The sequence below is a fragment of the Leuciscus leuciscus genome (genome assembly GCF_965113295.1).
Source record: "Leuciscus leuciscus genome assembly, chromosome: 1".
NCBI lineage: Eukaryota > Metazoa > Chordata > Actinopteri > Cypriniformes > Leuciscidae > Leuciscus > Leuciscus leuciscus.
The window spans coordinates 57,559,179-57,575,393 of NC_138725.1; the positions used below are offsets into that span (position 1 = coordinate 57,559,179).

General features: G+C 38.1%; 1 protein-coding gene across 6 annotated transcripts in view; it reads left to right on the forward strand.

The window, feature by feature from the left end:
- cacnb1 (calcium channel, voltage-dependent, beta 1 subunit) overlaps positions 1-15,790 on the forward strand; it is a 43,385-nt gene extending 27,595 nt beyond the window's left edge. For 2 of the 6 annotated variants that reach the window (XM_082177002.1, XM_082177004.1), the window contains 11 exons: positions 861-983; positions 1,579-1,715; positions 2,367-2,434; positions 3,594-3,739; positions 6,234-6,314; positions 6,405-6,463; positions 6,686-6,795; positions 10,611-10,762; positions 11,932-12,027; positions 12,276-12,461; positions 14,083-15,790. In XM_082177002.1, the coding sequence (XP_082033128.1) occupies positions 861-983; positions 1,579-1,715; positions 2,367-2,434; positions 3,594-3,739; positions 6,234-6,314; positions 6,405-6,463; positions 6,686-6,795; positions 10,611-10,762; positions 11,932-12,027; positions 12,276-12,461; positions 14,083-14,553 (1,629 nt within the window). In that variant the 3' untranslated portion in view covers positions 14,554-15,790. The other 4 variants (XM_082177003.1, XM_082177005.1, XM_082177006.1 and 1 more) reach the window with 4 other exon arrangements.
- Positions 15,791-16,215: the final 425 nt, after the last annotated feature.

Here is a 16,215-nt window from a genome sequence, read left to right on the forward strand (position 1 = left end):
AATATCAAAGATGCTGACGTCCATAAAACTGAAAAGTCTCATCACTTCAACAATTCCACAGTCCAATTGAGTCGTGAGTTCATCCATCAAATTTTCTATTTTTTTCCATTTACTTGATTTTGTCCATCGGTAATTGGTTGGATGGTTATGGTTTGCTATTGCTTATATGATCTCAAGTTGAATTGTAGATGATTTCATGGTGACTTTAATTTTTTATTTTATTTTTTAAACTGTAAGGTTGAACATGTAAGGTTGAAAAATATACAAAAAAAGTTTGTACATTAAGTGGTTTGGGCTGGATTCATTACACAATTTAAATATTTAGGGGTTCAGAATCAGAACTTTTGAGAAATATCAATGCAGGCACAAGTATTTGGATAGAGCACAGATTTTATTGTTAAAATTATTTTTTAAATACACACTTTCTTTAAAAGCAGTTACTGATAAGACTTAAGCTTTTTGGGGTTGAAAAAAATGGAACATAAACTCATTAAAAATTGCTTTTTTGTGGTCCCACACCAATATGTTTCCACCCCAGTCACGGAGACACACTTGGGTGAATTATTATTCTTTTTTTGTAATGATTTAACACACTTAATCAGAGTGTTAACTGAGGCTTGCTACACAAAACATGTTGCTTGCTGTTCCACCAGGATATGAGTTTGGAAGCCCTATTCTGCTCTGCAGTATTATTCCATTATTACTCTTCACTGTATAAATGATCACTTCCATATGTCAGCTGTAAATCCAATCACATGACTTGTGTCCTTCCTTCCGCTCTGGATTGTTTGACTGTGTTTTAATTCTCTATTTCACCTCCATTTATCTTTCTCTCTCTCTCATCCACTTTCTCTCTGAAGACCAAGCCTGTAGCGTTTGCGGTGAGGACTAATGTTGGCTATAACCCAGGCCCTAATGATGATGTGCCGGTTCAGGGTATGGCCATCTCTTTCGAACCCAAAGACTTCCTGCACATCAAAGAGGTCAGACAAACACATTTCCCTTTAAAGGTGTTGTAAGCAATTTAACTTCCGCTAGTAAAATGACAGACATCATAGACATCAAATTTCGAAAATATCAAAATATCTTCAATATATTTATAGGTATATGTAATCATACACTGTTGGAAAGAAAAGGTTCATATAAAGAGCATATAAAGAGGTTTAATATAGATCTCTAGGGTTCTTGAATACATTTGAAAGAAAATGCCCAAAAGGTTCTATTTAAGGAGAAATGTCTTAAATGATTGCATAATACTTTAATGCTTAACAGGTTATTTAAATTTTTCCTACTGATAAAGTATGTTTATGAGCTGTTTAATTCATAAAATATAATGAAAATAAAAAAATTAAATAAAAATAGTTTTAATAATTACAACTAAATCCATAAAATCATTCCATGATGGGAACCCCTCAAATGTTCTATATATGATGCGCCTTACAGAACCGTTGAAGGTTTTATAGAACCTTTTCTTCTGAGGGTGATATGGGCAGAACTGTATCTGGAACGTACACACAATTCAGAGGCTGTGTGTTCACTTGTGTATTTTTGTACGTTTGTGTGTTTTTCTGTTAACAGAAGTATAATAATGACTGGTGGATCGGACGTTTGGTGAAGGAAGGATGTGAGGTGGGGTTTATCCCCAGTCCAGTGAAGCTTGAGAGCACCCGTCAATTACAAGAACAGAGAATGAGACAAAACCGCCTTAGCTCCAGGTAACAGCCAATCACAGTGAGCCTTGTATCTGCTGCCTGTGCTGCTGCAACTGCTTATATGGGCTGTGTGAAACAGGCTTATTGCATTACTAGCTACACTACCGTTCAAACGTGTGTTTTTTAAAAGAAAATTAATACTTTTATTCAGCAAGGATCCATTTAATTGATTAAAAGTGACAGTAAAGACATTTATAATGTTACAAACTATTTCTATTTCATATAAATGCTGTTTTTCAACTTTCTATTGATGACCGAATCATGAATATGAAAATATGAATATGTTATCAACAGTTGATAATAATTGATAATAATAATAATAATAATAGGAAATGTTACTTGAGCAGAAAATGATCATATTAGAATGATTTCTGAAGGATCATGTGACACTGAAGACTGAAGTAATGATCCTGAAAATACAGCTTTACCATCACAGGAATAAATTACACTTTAAATATATATATAAAAAAATGTAATCTGTAATAATAATTCACAATATTACTGTTTTTACTGTATATTTGATTAAATAAATGCTGCTTTGGTGAGCATAAGAGACTTCTTTCAAAAGCATTCAAAAATGTTAATGTTTCCAAACGTTTGACAGGTACTGTATGTTTTAACAACTTTCCGTTGATCTCTCTATCTATTTACCAGTAAGTCCGGTGGAAGCTCTAGTCTGGATGTTGCCACAGGTGCCCGGAGGCCCACTCCACCTGGAACAGGTATGATCAGACAGTAATGCTGTGAGTTTTTTTTGTTCTGTTGTGATGGAGATATGACATCCCTGTCCTTCTAACACACACACAGAACATCGACTCATTACTTTACATTCACACTGGGTTCACATTGAATACAATGACAGTTAGATAGAACGTCCGGTTAGGATCCCTTCTGCCCTCTTCTCTTCCCTCTTATCACTCATTCTTCTAGTCTGTTGTTTTTATTTCTTCCTTTTCTCTTTATTGTCATCATCACCTGTAATTGTAGTTCGAAATCTTTGAACTACCTGTAGTTTATGTGATCTGTCATGGCTGTGTCAGCTCTGGGAGTTTGATTCATTCGTAATCGGGCAGTTTCTCAGAGGAGGCAGGTGAAGCAATGCATCCTCGAAGTAATTGAATGAAAAATAATAAACAGAACAAAAACAAAACAAAAATAATATAATGTTAATATACCAATCTACTTGAACCATAATAATACAGGTGGTTAAACAAAAAAACATATGATGAGTCTGAGTTCATCGTAAATGGCCTGTCCATAAACTTTTACATTATTTACTTTAAACTAATTTTACAGGTTTTTACTATAGCATTTATTATAGTTAATTATTGTTGTTATTGTTTTGGAATCAATGTAAAAAAAAAATATATATATATATATATATATATATATATATATATATATATATATATATTGATGAGACTGTCATGTGACTTAGTTTAATAAACAGTATCTTAATTTAAACATCAAATGTAATACAATATTATTTGTTTGTTGTTAGTTCTGTAAATTATGTTCCCATAGTCCTTTAACCCATTAACTGTAAAAATCAAATGAAACTGGAACATTCATTTTTAAACTCAGAGAAAGGACTTCACAACACATGCCACTGTTTGTACTTCTTTAAATGGTTGTTTCTTTTTGTTTAGTTTTTTTCTTCACTTTAAAACACCTTCTGTATTCTTTTCATCACCTTTCTGACTTTGCAAAGTCTGTACATCATGCTGCTGTTCTTCCTCTCTTCCTCATCTCTCATTTTCTGTCCATTACCCTTGTTTCCCTCTTCTTTCACTCTCGTTTCCTTCTCTATTTCTCTTTCTCCTCCCCTCTCTTGTTCTATCCCTTCATTAAAACCCGCCCACCTCCCAATCGGTCCCCTAGCTGACTTGTCCTCTGGGCTTTATGACGATGCTTTGGATTCGGATGTTGAGGAGGTGGAGCCTGCCGACACCCGTGACCATAAGGGTGTGGGCGGAAGTGTCACCTCCCCTCAAGGCAACCTACCCCGCCTCCCTTTCTTTAAGAAGGTAACCCCTGGTGATAACCCTAGATTGCATCAATAGACAGCCTCCATCACATGTGACTAATAATCAGACTCGTTCCTAACCGAGCACCTTCTGTGTCTCTGAAATATGTGAGAAATCTTTGCTGTTCGTGTGTTTGTTTGTGTTAAAATTCACATTAAAGGGACAGAGTGAATGCATTATTAAAAGTATAGTTTTGCCAAATATGAAAATTCTTTCATCATGTACTCACCCTGTATGAACCAGGTTATATATGTATATGTGTGTACAAAACAAAATATTAGGAAGAATGTTCAGACTGCTCCAAAAATAACAAGAACAACACAAAAGTACTATAGCTGTTGTCCATATGATTCATGTACAATATTCCAAGTCTTTTGAAGCCATATATTAGTGCTGTGTAAAGAACACAGAGTAAGATGTAAGTTGTCACTGAAAAACGTACCCTCGATTTTAGATGTGATTTGAATATGTGCATTCACATTTGTTGTGCTATGATCAGTAACAAAATATGAAATCCAAACATGTTTGGCATCGTAGATGTAAAACCAGGCCCGACTCATCCTGACCTATTTGAATGTACGCTGACATGAAGTTCTGAGAACTGCACCAGATAAGACTTTTATCAAAAAATAACAATGTATATTTTAGTCTTTCCATATACAAAGCTATCATTTGGTTTCAGAAGACTTAAGGGATAGTTCACCCAAAAATTCTGTCATCATTTACTCACCCTCATGTTGTTCCAAACATGAGTTTCTTCTGTTGAACACAAAATAAGATATTTTGAAGAATGTTGGTAACCAGACAGTTGATGGTAGCCATTGAGTCTTTTTTTCCTACTATGGAAGTCAATGGCTACCATCAACTGTTACCAACATTCTTTTACAAATATCTTCTTTTTTGTTCAACAGAGGAAAGAAACTCATATAGGTTTGGAACAACTTGAGGGTGAGTAAATGATGACAGAATTTTCATTTTTGGGTGAACTATCCTTTAATATATTGTGCAGTCAGACTTTTATGTTACTTTATTGGTGCTGTTTATCATTTCTTCACATCCCTTTGTGTTCCACTGAAGAAAGTAAGTCATGCAGGTTTGAAACAACATGTGGGTGAGTAAATGATGACAGAATGTGCATTTCTGGGTGAATCTAGATAGAAGACTCACAAATCCAGTCATTTGAGTTAAGACTTGTGAGACTGTGTGTATGCTGGGAGAATTTTACTTCAGATCAACCTGAATGATTATCTAATTCTTTAGAAGTTCCCTCTTTTCTTCATTTGGCCACATCTTAATTTTTTTATTCATTTACTCCAAGCATCCTAAATGTATTAACAATTTGTCACTAACAAGCTTCTGTTTGTGTGCTTGCTTGCCCTCTCTCTCTTGCTGCGTTTGTGTGTGTGTGTGTGTGTGTGTGTGTGTGTGTCTGAAATGATAGGTGGGCCTGCCAAACAGAAACAGAAATCGGTGAGTCATAGCAACAACAAACTTTTGGTTTTGTGTTTCTGTCTTTGCACTTGTTGTGACGATATCTGAGTATTATAGCTATTGTCATAGTGTCCCTGCATCAGCTCAGCAAATACTGTGAATGTATTTCAGAAAAGACAAATTATTCTATGCTAGTTTTCTTCTCTAAAGACTTAAATGTGATTTGTTGTGGCATATTGACACAGGGTTTCTGTACCAGTCCTGTTCAGAAAGGGGAAAAAATGTCAGGTTGTATTAGTCCTAGAGCTCTACAGGACATATTCATCTCATTCAGATTGAATTAAGAAATGAATGAATCTGGCCCATGTGTCCACCCACATTTGTGGACATAATGCCATCCTCTTGCACATGTACACAAGATGAGGCAAAAACACCCTGACAGGTTTCCACGGTTTCTGTTTCCATTACTGGTGTGTGAAATAGAGCGTAGCCCACGCATGTGACTGCTGTCACAATGGCTACTAACACACAATCACACATGCACAGATGCCCGACTGCGAGAATTAGAGTATTCAAAATGATGACATTTATATTGTAGTTGTTCCGGTTGTTTTTAGATATTCCGGTTGTTCATAACTCTAACTAGCGCATTGAAACTTTTGGTCAGTCATATATTATATAACAGGGGAAAAGGAGTGTGAAGAGCCACGGCAAATGGGGATCAGTTGAGCAACGGATCTCTGTCTCTGTTTTTCTCACACACACTTCATGTAGTGAAGGACCCTCAGCAGGACATGAAGAGGTCTTATCTTAGATTAAAGTGATGATCTGTCAGAGGAGGGAAGGGGAGCTGGGCATCCTAAAAGTGGTTCTTTATAATTCAGATTTATACACTGAATGTCACTGAAGAGGCTTTTTTGTTTGTTTGTGTGTGTGTGTGTGTGTGTGTGTGTGTGTGTGTGTGTGTTTGTGTGTGTGTGTGTGTGTGTGTGTGTGTGTGTGTGTGTGTGTGTGTGTGTGTGTGTGTGTGTGTGTGTGTGTGTGTGTGTGTGTGAACTTTCAGATGGAACATGTTCCTCCTTATGATGTGGTGCCTTCCATGAGACCCATTATTTTGGTGGGGCCATCCCTTAAAGGCTACGAGGCAAGGCAATATCTCTCTCTCAAAAACTGTCCATTTTTAATTTTAGTCATTTAGTTCATGTTGTTCAGTTCTGTGTTTGTTACATTGCAGGTGACAGATATGATGCAGAAAGCACTCTTTGACTTTCTAAAACACAAATTTGAAGGCAGGTTGGTATTAAAATATGCATGTCATGGTCATAATGAAGACATGAAATATAATAAAAAAAATCCCATCATGAAATTTGGCAAGATTTATGTTATCAAAGAAACTGTTAATATCGATGGCAAAGTTCTGTGTGGGTTGTTAATGATGGAAATACTGTACCACAATACACTCGTTACATGGTATGTAATTGGCATACCATGGTTATGGGTTGTTGTTTGTTCCAGAATATCTATCACCAGGGTGACAGCAGACATCTCACTCGCCAAACGTTCCGTCCTAAACAACCCCAGCAAACACACGATCATCGAGCGCTCCAGCACCAGATCCAGTCTGGGTATGAAACACACCTGCACACAAATGTGAAACTGCATCTGAAAGAGCTCCATCATTTGGTCGTAAAGCCTGAACAGACTGAACATTTGGTTTAGCAGCAGGCTGAATGACTACAATCAACAAATATGTTGGACTCATGTTAGTCCAAGGCACTTAAGAGCAAACAAAAAAGTGAAGCAAATTTCAAAGTGCAAAGCTATTCACATTGAGAGCAAAACAAACAGTCTGTTTGTTGAGATGAATGAAATGCATTCATTCTGGTATTACGGTATAGTTGGTATGGAGAAAAGAAGAAAGTCACACACTATATTTAAGTGTTTTCAATAGGAAAATGTCAGACAATAATTTTTTTGCTGAATATGTGCTCTCTATGAGAATAGATATTTAGACTACTTTCTTTAGAGTACTTTTTTTCACTAGTGTACACTAGTACACATTCTCTCTGTTTCCTAAACATTTTTCTTAGTGTTTCATCTTCTTGCTCTGTTATGTCATGTCTGATCTGGCTTTTTCTCTTTTTCATTCTGTTCTCTCTCGCCACACCTTCCCACCACACTTTTCTTACCTCTCTTTCTCTTCACGTCAGACGTACTGGGTACGTATCCAATCATCCCACCCTTTTCCTCTTCGTGCCCATCCATCTGTCGATTCATTCATCTCTCCATCCATTTATCTAACTCTACGTCTATCTGTCCTTTTACTTAACCCTCTACCTTGAGTTTGGTGTGAACAGTCTTAACTTGTCGGTTGTGGTGTTATTAACTAAAAGTAACCACACTAATAATAACTTAAATCCATAAGTTCTGTCATAAAACTCTAGATGATGCAGGCTGATATGTCCTTAACTCAATCTGATTGCAATCACATTGTCTTTAAAGGACACAGCTGATTGGTTCCTGTTGCATCAGCAACTCATGTGTTTGCTGCTCAACTTTCAAATACTTGGTCAGTGTTTGCTGTAGCAGTTTGCAGCACACTTTCAGAAACCCTCTACCTTCCCCAGCTCCATCTGTATAGATTTGCTACGGGTAATTCATGTATGCTATATTGTGCAGCATCAGTATGTATTCTTACATGCTCACAGCAGCGTGTTGTGTATGTATTGGCAGTAGCAAGTCTCATACCTGCTCTGTAGCAGCAGCAATAACAGCAGCAGCGTAGCAGATCAATTCCGCCAAGACCAAATACATTAACATCTTCATATCCATTACCATGCCAAACACTCTGAGAGTTGTCATGAGTCATGACAGCACTACATTTTTCAGTAGCTCAAGTGTTTTGAAAGTGTAGCTAAAGTTATTAGGGGCTTTGGCACCGGAAGAACCTTTTCATTGTTCCTAGAACTAATGGTGGGAGTACCCCTTTTTTGGCGTGTTCGCACACAGGAACTGAACAATTTTAGTTCTAGGAATGCCTTTTGGGAAGCTAAATTAGCTCCTACGTTAGAGTAGGGCCTAACCCAGTACAATAGGAACTACCAGTGGCGTAAGTGTACGCTGATTGGCTGAACGCACGTGAAACACCAGCATCCGCCATTTAAAAAAAAGCAGTGTACACGCACAGTTTATAGCCTATATATTTACTCTACGAACGTGGAAAACAGTGATAGATGTACCTCTTAACCTTTACGCTGTGGAGAAAATCCAACTTGACTTTGAGGGGACCAAGCCAAACATGATTTTGTATTTCTGCTCAGCTAGCGACATTGAGCATCAACCACACGGCAAACACTAATTCTTTTTCATACACTGTCTACTTTGTATAACAGTTCTATCTAATAACGTATTAGACAGGATTGTTAAACAAATGGTAAACTAATGAAGAGTTGTGTGCTCAGGCGTTCCTCGGTGCCGTCACAATAAAAGTTCCAACAACAAGCGTGGCTCACGTCACTTCAGAGTTCCTACTGGCGGTGCGAATGCAACCAGGAAAACGGCCCTAGAGGAACATTTAGTTCTCGGGGAACCACCCTGGTAGCTAGTTCCTAGAACTAAGTTCCTAGAACTACCCGGTGCGAAAGCCCCTATTGTTGCCAACACAGCGTTTAGGGTAGTAGTGGAGTTTTTTGTCATATTGTATTGTGCATCTAGATGTAAAATTTAACAACCTGAGACAACAATCACAATAAAACATTCCTAGTAACTTTTCTCTCTCTCAAGTCATATTCATTCATTTAGACCCCAGTAACCTGCATCTTGTGTTACATCAAGTGACAATGGGCTAAGAAAATGGGGCATGATTGCTGGTATTGTTTACATGACTAAAATTAGGAATCCTACATAATATCTTAAGATATTAAACAGATACTTTTTATTTAATATTTTTGCTGTAATAGTTTCAATGGTTTGAAATTTATTTATTTTTTTGGATGGATGTAAAAAGATTTATCATTAAAAAAAATGTATCATTAAATAGATTAAAAGTAACAGTAAATGCAATTGTTACAAAATATTTCTATTTAAAAAAAAATGCTGTTCTTTTTAACTTTCTAGGAATCCCTATATACTGTATGTATATATACACACACACACACACACACATATATATATATATATATATATATATATATATACACACATCACATATTCCACAAAACTATTAAGCAGCAAAAACTGTTTCCAACATTGATAATAAGAAACGTTTCTTGAGCAGCAAATCATCATATTATAATGATTTCTGAATGGTCATGTGACACTTTAATGTAATGCAATGTAATGTGGAGTAATGATGCTGAACATTCTGCTTTGCATTACAGGAATAAATTACATTTAAAAATGTATTAAAATAGAAAACAGCTATTTTAAATTGTAATAATATTTCACAATATTGCTGTTTTGATCTTAGTGAGCATAAGAGACTTCTTTCAAAAACATTGGTAGTGTATATGTAAATTAAGTGATAGATTTTGAATAACAGTTGATAACAAGTGTTCTGATTTCATTATAATAAATATTATAGTTTAAGAGACATTGCCCCTTAAATAGCACTACATTTGATTTAAAAAAAATGTAATGGTAAATTGACTAGAAAAGTATGATGGCTTGCTGATTTTTTTTACACTCTGAAAAAATGACTGAATGCATTGATACTGACTCGCTGTAAAAAGTGTGATGCCACTTGCACTTCACACCCACACATATCCATACTCAAACACACATACTGATCTACAGCTAACTGCTGCTTTCTACAGACTGCCATGGATCAATGCAGAAAGCTGCACATGGCATGCAACTGCTATTCTGGAAACTACTCATACTGTTCAGCGTTCCATTTACTTAAAGATTAAAGGAATTAAACAAGCACATGCTCACACATGCATATATCCGAGCAGACCATATAAACCCCCACGTGCATGATATGTACTAACATGGGTTTGAGTGTGTAATAAAAGGTTAGTCCTCCTGAAATTCATTGTATATTAAAATTTGAGGTGTGTTTGTGTGTGCTTTCAAGATTCTCTGATATACACTGCAAAAAAACAACCACATATTCTAGATCCATTATCTGAAAACATTTATTAATACCATAATGCTGTTTTTCCATTATTTTATGTTCTTTTAAGAATGTTTTGATTCTGCAGTGTATAGATGAAAGATGAGGTGTGTGTGTGTGTGTGTGTGTGTGTGTGTGTGTGTGTGTGTGTGTGTGTGTGTGTGTGTGTGTGTGTGTGTGTGTGTGTGTGTGTGTGTGTGTGTGTGTGTGTGTGTGTGTGTGTGTGTGTGTGTGTGTGTGTGTGTGTGTGTGTGTGTGTGTGTGTGTGGATATATAATTGTATATTAATAAATGATGCTATATAATTTTTTTTTCATCTGGCAGCTGAGGTACAAAGTGAAATCGAGAGAATCTTTGAGCTGGCTCGGACGCTCCAGTTAGTGGCTCTGGATGCTGACACAATCAACCACCCATCTCAGTTGGCCAAGACATCACTGGCACCTATTATAGTCTACATCAAGATCGCCTCTCCAAAGGTAAATATTAGCTACAACATACACACTACCGTTCATAGGTTTGGGGTCAGTACGATCAGAAATTATTTTTATTATCACAATTTAAAATAACTGTTTTATATTTATATACAGTATATTTAAAAATGTAATTTATTCCAGTGATGGTAAAGCTGAATTCTCAGTATCATTATTCCAGTCTTCAGTGTCACATGATCCTTCCTGATTATTTATATTTGTGGAACCCGTGATACATTTTTTTGAAAAGAACAGCATTTATTTTCAATAGAAATTTTGTTACAGTATAAATGTGTTTACTGTCAACTTTGATCAATTTAAAGCATACTTGATGAATAAAAATATGAATTTCTTTCACACAAAAAATCTAACTGACCACAAACTATTTGGGCCCTATTTTAACGATCTGAAACGCAAGTGTCAAGCGCAGAGCGCAAGTAACTTTGTGGGCGGGTCTTGGGCGCTGTTGCTATTTTCCCGGCGGGATAAATGCCTCTTGCGCCCGGCGCAAATCTAAAAGGGGTTGGTTCACAGCCGAGGAGACCGATGTTCTCGTCAGGGACATTGGGGATGGAGAAACCCACCCAAATGAACTTCGGTTAAACTAAACAGGCGTATGATAATTTGGGTAAATGTGTAAGCTAGATGTATGCTTTTATAATAAATTGTCTGTCTATCTATCTATCTATCTATCTATCTATCTATCGTAATAATGTATGATTTGCAAAAATGAAAACTGCTGCTTCTGTGTAGATGAGAGAATCAAATATGCGCGTTGTGCACACGCTACATTGATTATGGCCAAGCATGCGCCCTTAAAATAGCATATGAATAACATGCGCAACGCGCCACTGACTTTAAAAAAAAATGTCCTGGTTAGTGGCGCAATTGTTTTCTAAACCTGCAAAATAGCATGAAGGAACGTTTGCGCCGGAACACGCCTCCTCTTTGCGCTGAACCGCCCCCGGGAGCGCAAGTGTATTTCCTAACTTACCGACGTGCTTCTGTGGAGGGAAAAGTCCGCTTTGCGCGGGTGCAAAATAGGAATGATACATGCGTCGGTGTACAAAGTCAATTGCGCTGGGTGCAAGATAGGGCCCTTTGTGTTCATCGCAATGTATTTGAACATGATTATTGGATGTATATTTGCTCTTCTGTTTCCCCCTCGCTATCAGGTGTTGCAGAGGCTGATAAAGTCCAGGGGTAAATCTCAGGCCAAACATCTCAACGTCCAAATGGTGGCAGCTGATAAACTCGCTCAGTGTCCTCCTGTGAGAATATGACTTTTGATTTCTACTGATTTACATTTATGTACACTTTCAGGTCTTCCTTCATTCTTTGTTACTTAGACACATACAGCATTTTTTTAAATGTGTGTACTCACAGATTCAGTCTTATCTAGTCATATGCAAAGATAGCAGATAACAGATAAAACTTGTGTAATTGTCTCCAACATGTAAACTGCACATTTGCTTTGCTCACTATTTTCTTTTGAAACGTCTCCTTTTCTCTCTTTCAGGAGCTTTTTGACATAATATTAGATGAGAATCAGCTGGAGGATGCATGTGAACACCTGGCTGAATACCTGGAGGCCTACTGGAAAGCTACACACCCTCCAAGCAGCAACCCACCCAACCCTCTGCTCAATCGCACCATGGCCACAGCCGCCCTGGCAGCCTCGCCCGAACCCGTCTCCAACCTGCAGGTACAGGTGCTCACTTCCCTGCGTCGCAACATGGAGCTCCTCGATGGCTCCCCTGCTACAGGGCAAGGGCAACAAGAAGAGGAACATGCCCTCTAAAGACGGGCCGGGCTTACAATGCGATATTGAAGGGTCCAGAACCCATCTCCCAATCACTGAAAAGTAACGATGGCTGCTCAAGAGATAGAAATGCGCAACTGTAATTCTGTTGTCTGTCTCTGCTCCTCTCCTTTGACTGATCTCTCAATGATATAAATAATACAACATACACACGAACAAAACATGTAATAATCATAAGTCCACCACGTGCCACAGTTCACACAAACACACACACTTCACCCCTCCCCTCATTTGATTGCCTGCCGGACTTTCCAATGGCCTCTTGTCGTCTGGGAGACATAGTTCAGATCGCCACCCTCTTCCAGGTTGCCATGGCACCAGCCCTGAAAAACCCACTCATATCCATTATCCTATTAACACTGAGCCAAATTTCTAACAGGAGCTTGCACACATGCATTGACGCCCGTGTTGTTTAACCAAGTTAAATGAAAGTGTGTGTTTGTGTGTCTGCATGCAGAAGTGAGAGACAGCAAGTGAGAAAGTGAGTGAGCGAGACAGACAGAGGATGGATCAGTGCCTGTGTGTCAGTGTGTGCGTTTTCAGTACTGTCTCACCACAATCTGAACAAGAAGAAATGAGCATTCATCTGCTCAGTCTTTACCGTTACGTAGTTGTCTAGGAGACCAAAAGTTACACAGCTAATTTATTCACAAGGCACCTCAAATATAATTAAATACTGAAATAGCTTCATTTGATGATTTATATCAATTATATATAATACGTCCTATGTTTATAAGGATTTGAAAATAGAAAGAAAATTAAAAACCTATATAATAAATTAAATGATAAAAGATCAAATAAATTTTGTTCAATATTTTGAATTAATTTAATTTGATAATTTGATATAAATGTTCTATATATTTATTTTATATATATGGTCAATATTTCTGTATATATTTTTTCAGGTTTCAATGTCAGATAACTTTTGACTCCAAAGATGACTGATCTAGAAGCCCAATATTTGTGATGGGTTTGATATGGCCACTAGATGGCGCTAATTTTTTGTGGTTTTTTTATATTATTATTGTGCATGGTGTGGTTTTGTGTCTGTAGTTTGTCAGATGCCTTTAACTTTCTTATGTTTTTGAAAACATAAAAGGTATTTCTGGGGGTTTTTTAAGTAAAGCGAGATCCTTTATTCTTGCATAATTGTAAGGTTTAGCATTTTATGAAATTATCCTTTTGTAGCAATGTTGTAGAGGTTGCAATTACAAATCAGAGGTAAATATCCATAGAAATGTTCATAGCAATGACACAAAGCATAAGATGCTATATATCTTCTCGCTACCAGTTTTTTGTCTTTTTCCCCTAAAAGCATGAGTAAGGAATGCATTTTAATGTATGGACATTGTTGCCTGGAATGTGTTGAAATATTTTATTTTAACTTGTAAGGTAAAAAGCTGACCTCTAACCTTTGTATTAACATGCCGCTCGCTCTATTTTTGTGTGTGTCTGCATGTGCCTGGCCTGTTGTGGTGTGTTTCGGGGGTGTGGCTTGCTGTAGGGGCCATTCCTGGTGCATGGAGAACAGAAGAGGGAAGGGCCTGAACGCGGCAGTCTCCAAGACTACCAGAGCGACCTGGGTGGGAAGCAGCCGCTGCGCTCTTCACGCAGCCAGTTGCAAACAGGAGGACGAGGTCTGTCACGGCAGGACACGTTCGATTCCGAGACCCAGGGCAGCCGGGATTCCGCTTACACCGACGACATGGAGACCGATCCGTACGAGGAGCCGGACCCGTGCCGCTCGTACCGCCTAAACCCTGCCCACCACACTCCTCGCCAGGCCTCCTGGGAGGACGAAGGGGCGGAGCCTGACCAGGAGAACCTCAACATGGTCCCACCACCAGCCAATCAGCACCAACGTGGACGAGGCAAGCTGAGGGAGCGCTACTGTCAGGACGCAGAGAGCGGCGGGGCGACCACGGGCCGTAACCATAGCCAGGAGGAGTGGAGCAGAGATGTGTACATTCGCTAGAGCAGGTTTACCCGAGAGGAGTTGTTTAGAACGACACTAAGTAGAATCTCTATAGTTGAATCTGTTTACAACCCAGAGAAACACAATCATTGACAAACGCTGTACAGCTAACACTCACGACATTCGCATTACGCTAACAAAGCTCTCGGTCATTACATATTTAGATTCAACCTGTTTTTGAGGAGGAAGAAGCTTTCTTCATTCTGTTTTACTTTTGTATAGTACTGCATGACTTTCCTTGCTGAGCATTAAACATGATTCACAATGTATAACCAAAATCTTGCAAAAGTAAGGGTGCGTATGTGCGTGTGTGCATCCTCTGTAGTCTTAAACAAGGTCTTTCTGATACATGAAAGTCTTGGGAGTGACCCACCAGTTTGATTTCCCAGACTATACTACTGCGGAGCGTGATTTTGCGTCATATTTTATTCTATTTATTTTATTTATTGAGTCTCAAAAGGTCTATCCAGTCTTTAGCCTGCTAAAACCTTTACAGAGCTCCGCCGCTGCTGCGTACTCCTCCAATCCAGAAGGGGTGCTGTGGTGCTCACATGTTATAGTTTAATAGGGCTAACAAGTGCATCAAGACGTTAATCCAGATCAGCTAGCATTTTTAAAAGGCTAATATGCAAATATAAATAAGACACACATTTTCAAACTAAAAGCCCAAAATGTTTGAGACCATTAACACAAATTGCTTTGTGTTGATTGTAACCGGCTCTGTCTCGTCTTCTGTGCCTGCTCAAGGGCTTTTAGCATTTGTGCCGCTAGTGTACCACTGCCATTGGAAACATGTTCTGCCTTATTCACACGTCAGTCACACAGGCCAACCAATCACAAGTGCCGTAATCTTTCATCAGGCCACTCCCACCGTAAACATGGTGGGATGTCTTAACTCAGTGCAACTCATGGACAGTTGTTGTTGTTGTTGTCGTGTGTGATAGTAGTCTACACTACCATTTTACCTTGTTTAAAAAAGCGATATGTTTGCACTGCTAGTTATTTTAAGATTAAACAAAGTGTTTATTGCATGACAGTTTAAGGAATCACTTCACAGTCTGAGAAGCTGGAACACAGTTACTCTTGCAAACCCAACACTGACATACACAGATACACACATCCTACTGCCAAACTCATGCTAATGCTACTGCTGTGTGTGTGTGTGTGTGTGTGTGTGTGTGTGTGTGTGTGTGTGTGTGTGTGTGTGTGTGTGTGTGTGTGTGTGTGTGTGTGTGTGTGTGTGTGTGTGTGTGTGTGTGTGTGTGTGTGTGTGTGTGTGTGTGTGTGTGTGTGTGTGTGTGTGTGTGTGTGTGTGTGAGAAATGGAAGAATATCTGGAGTATTTACTATTTTATGTAACCAGAGCATTGGTGAATGTCTATGAGCCTCTTTTTACCCTCAACTATGTTTTAAAAGATCATCATGATGAAATTTGCTAAATATACAAGTAGATAGCTTACTAAATAATGTTATTGTTGCATTATCGCAATTGTTTCAAAATATAAGGAAAACAGACGTATTCTTTGGTGCCTGATTGTAGCTCCATTTTACTCTTTTGTTTTTAATCTGTGGATAAATTCATATTTTAATTAAAAATTTAATCTGGATCCACTGTTTCCTGTGCCATTGCTGTTTTCACGTCATTTAGAAGCCTGCAAAATGT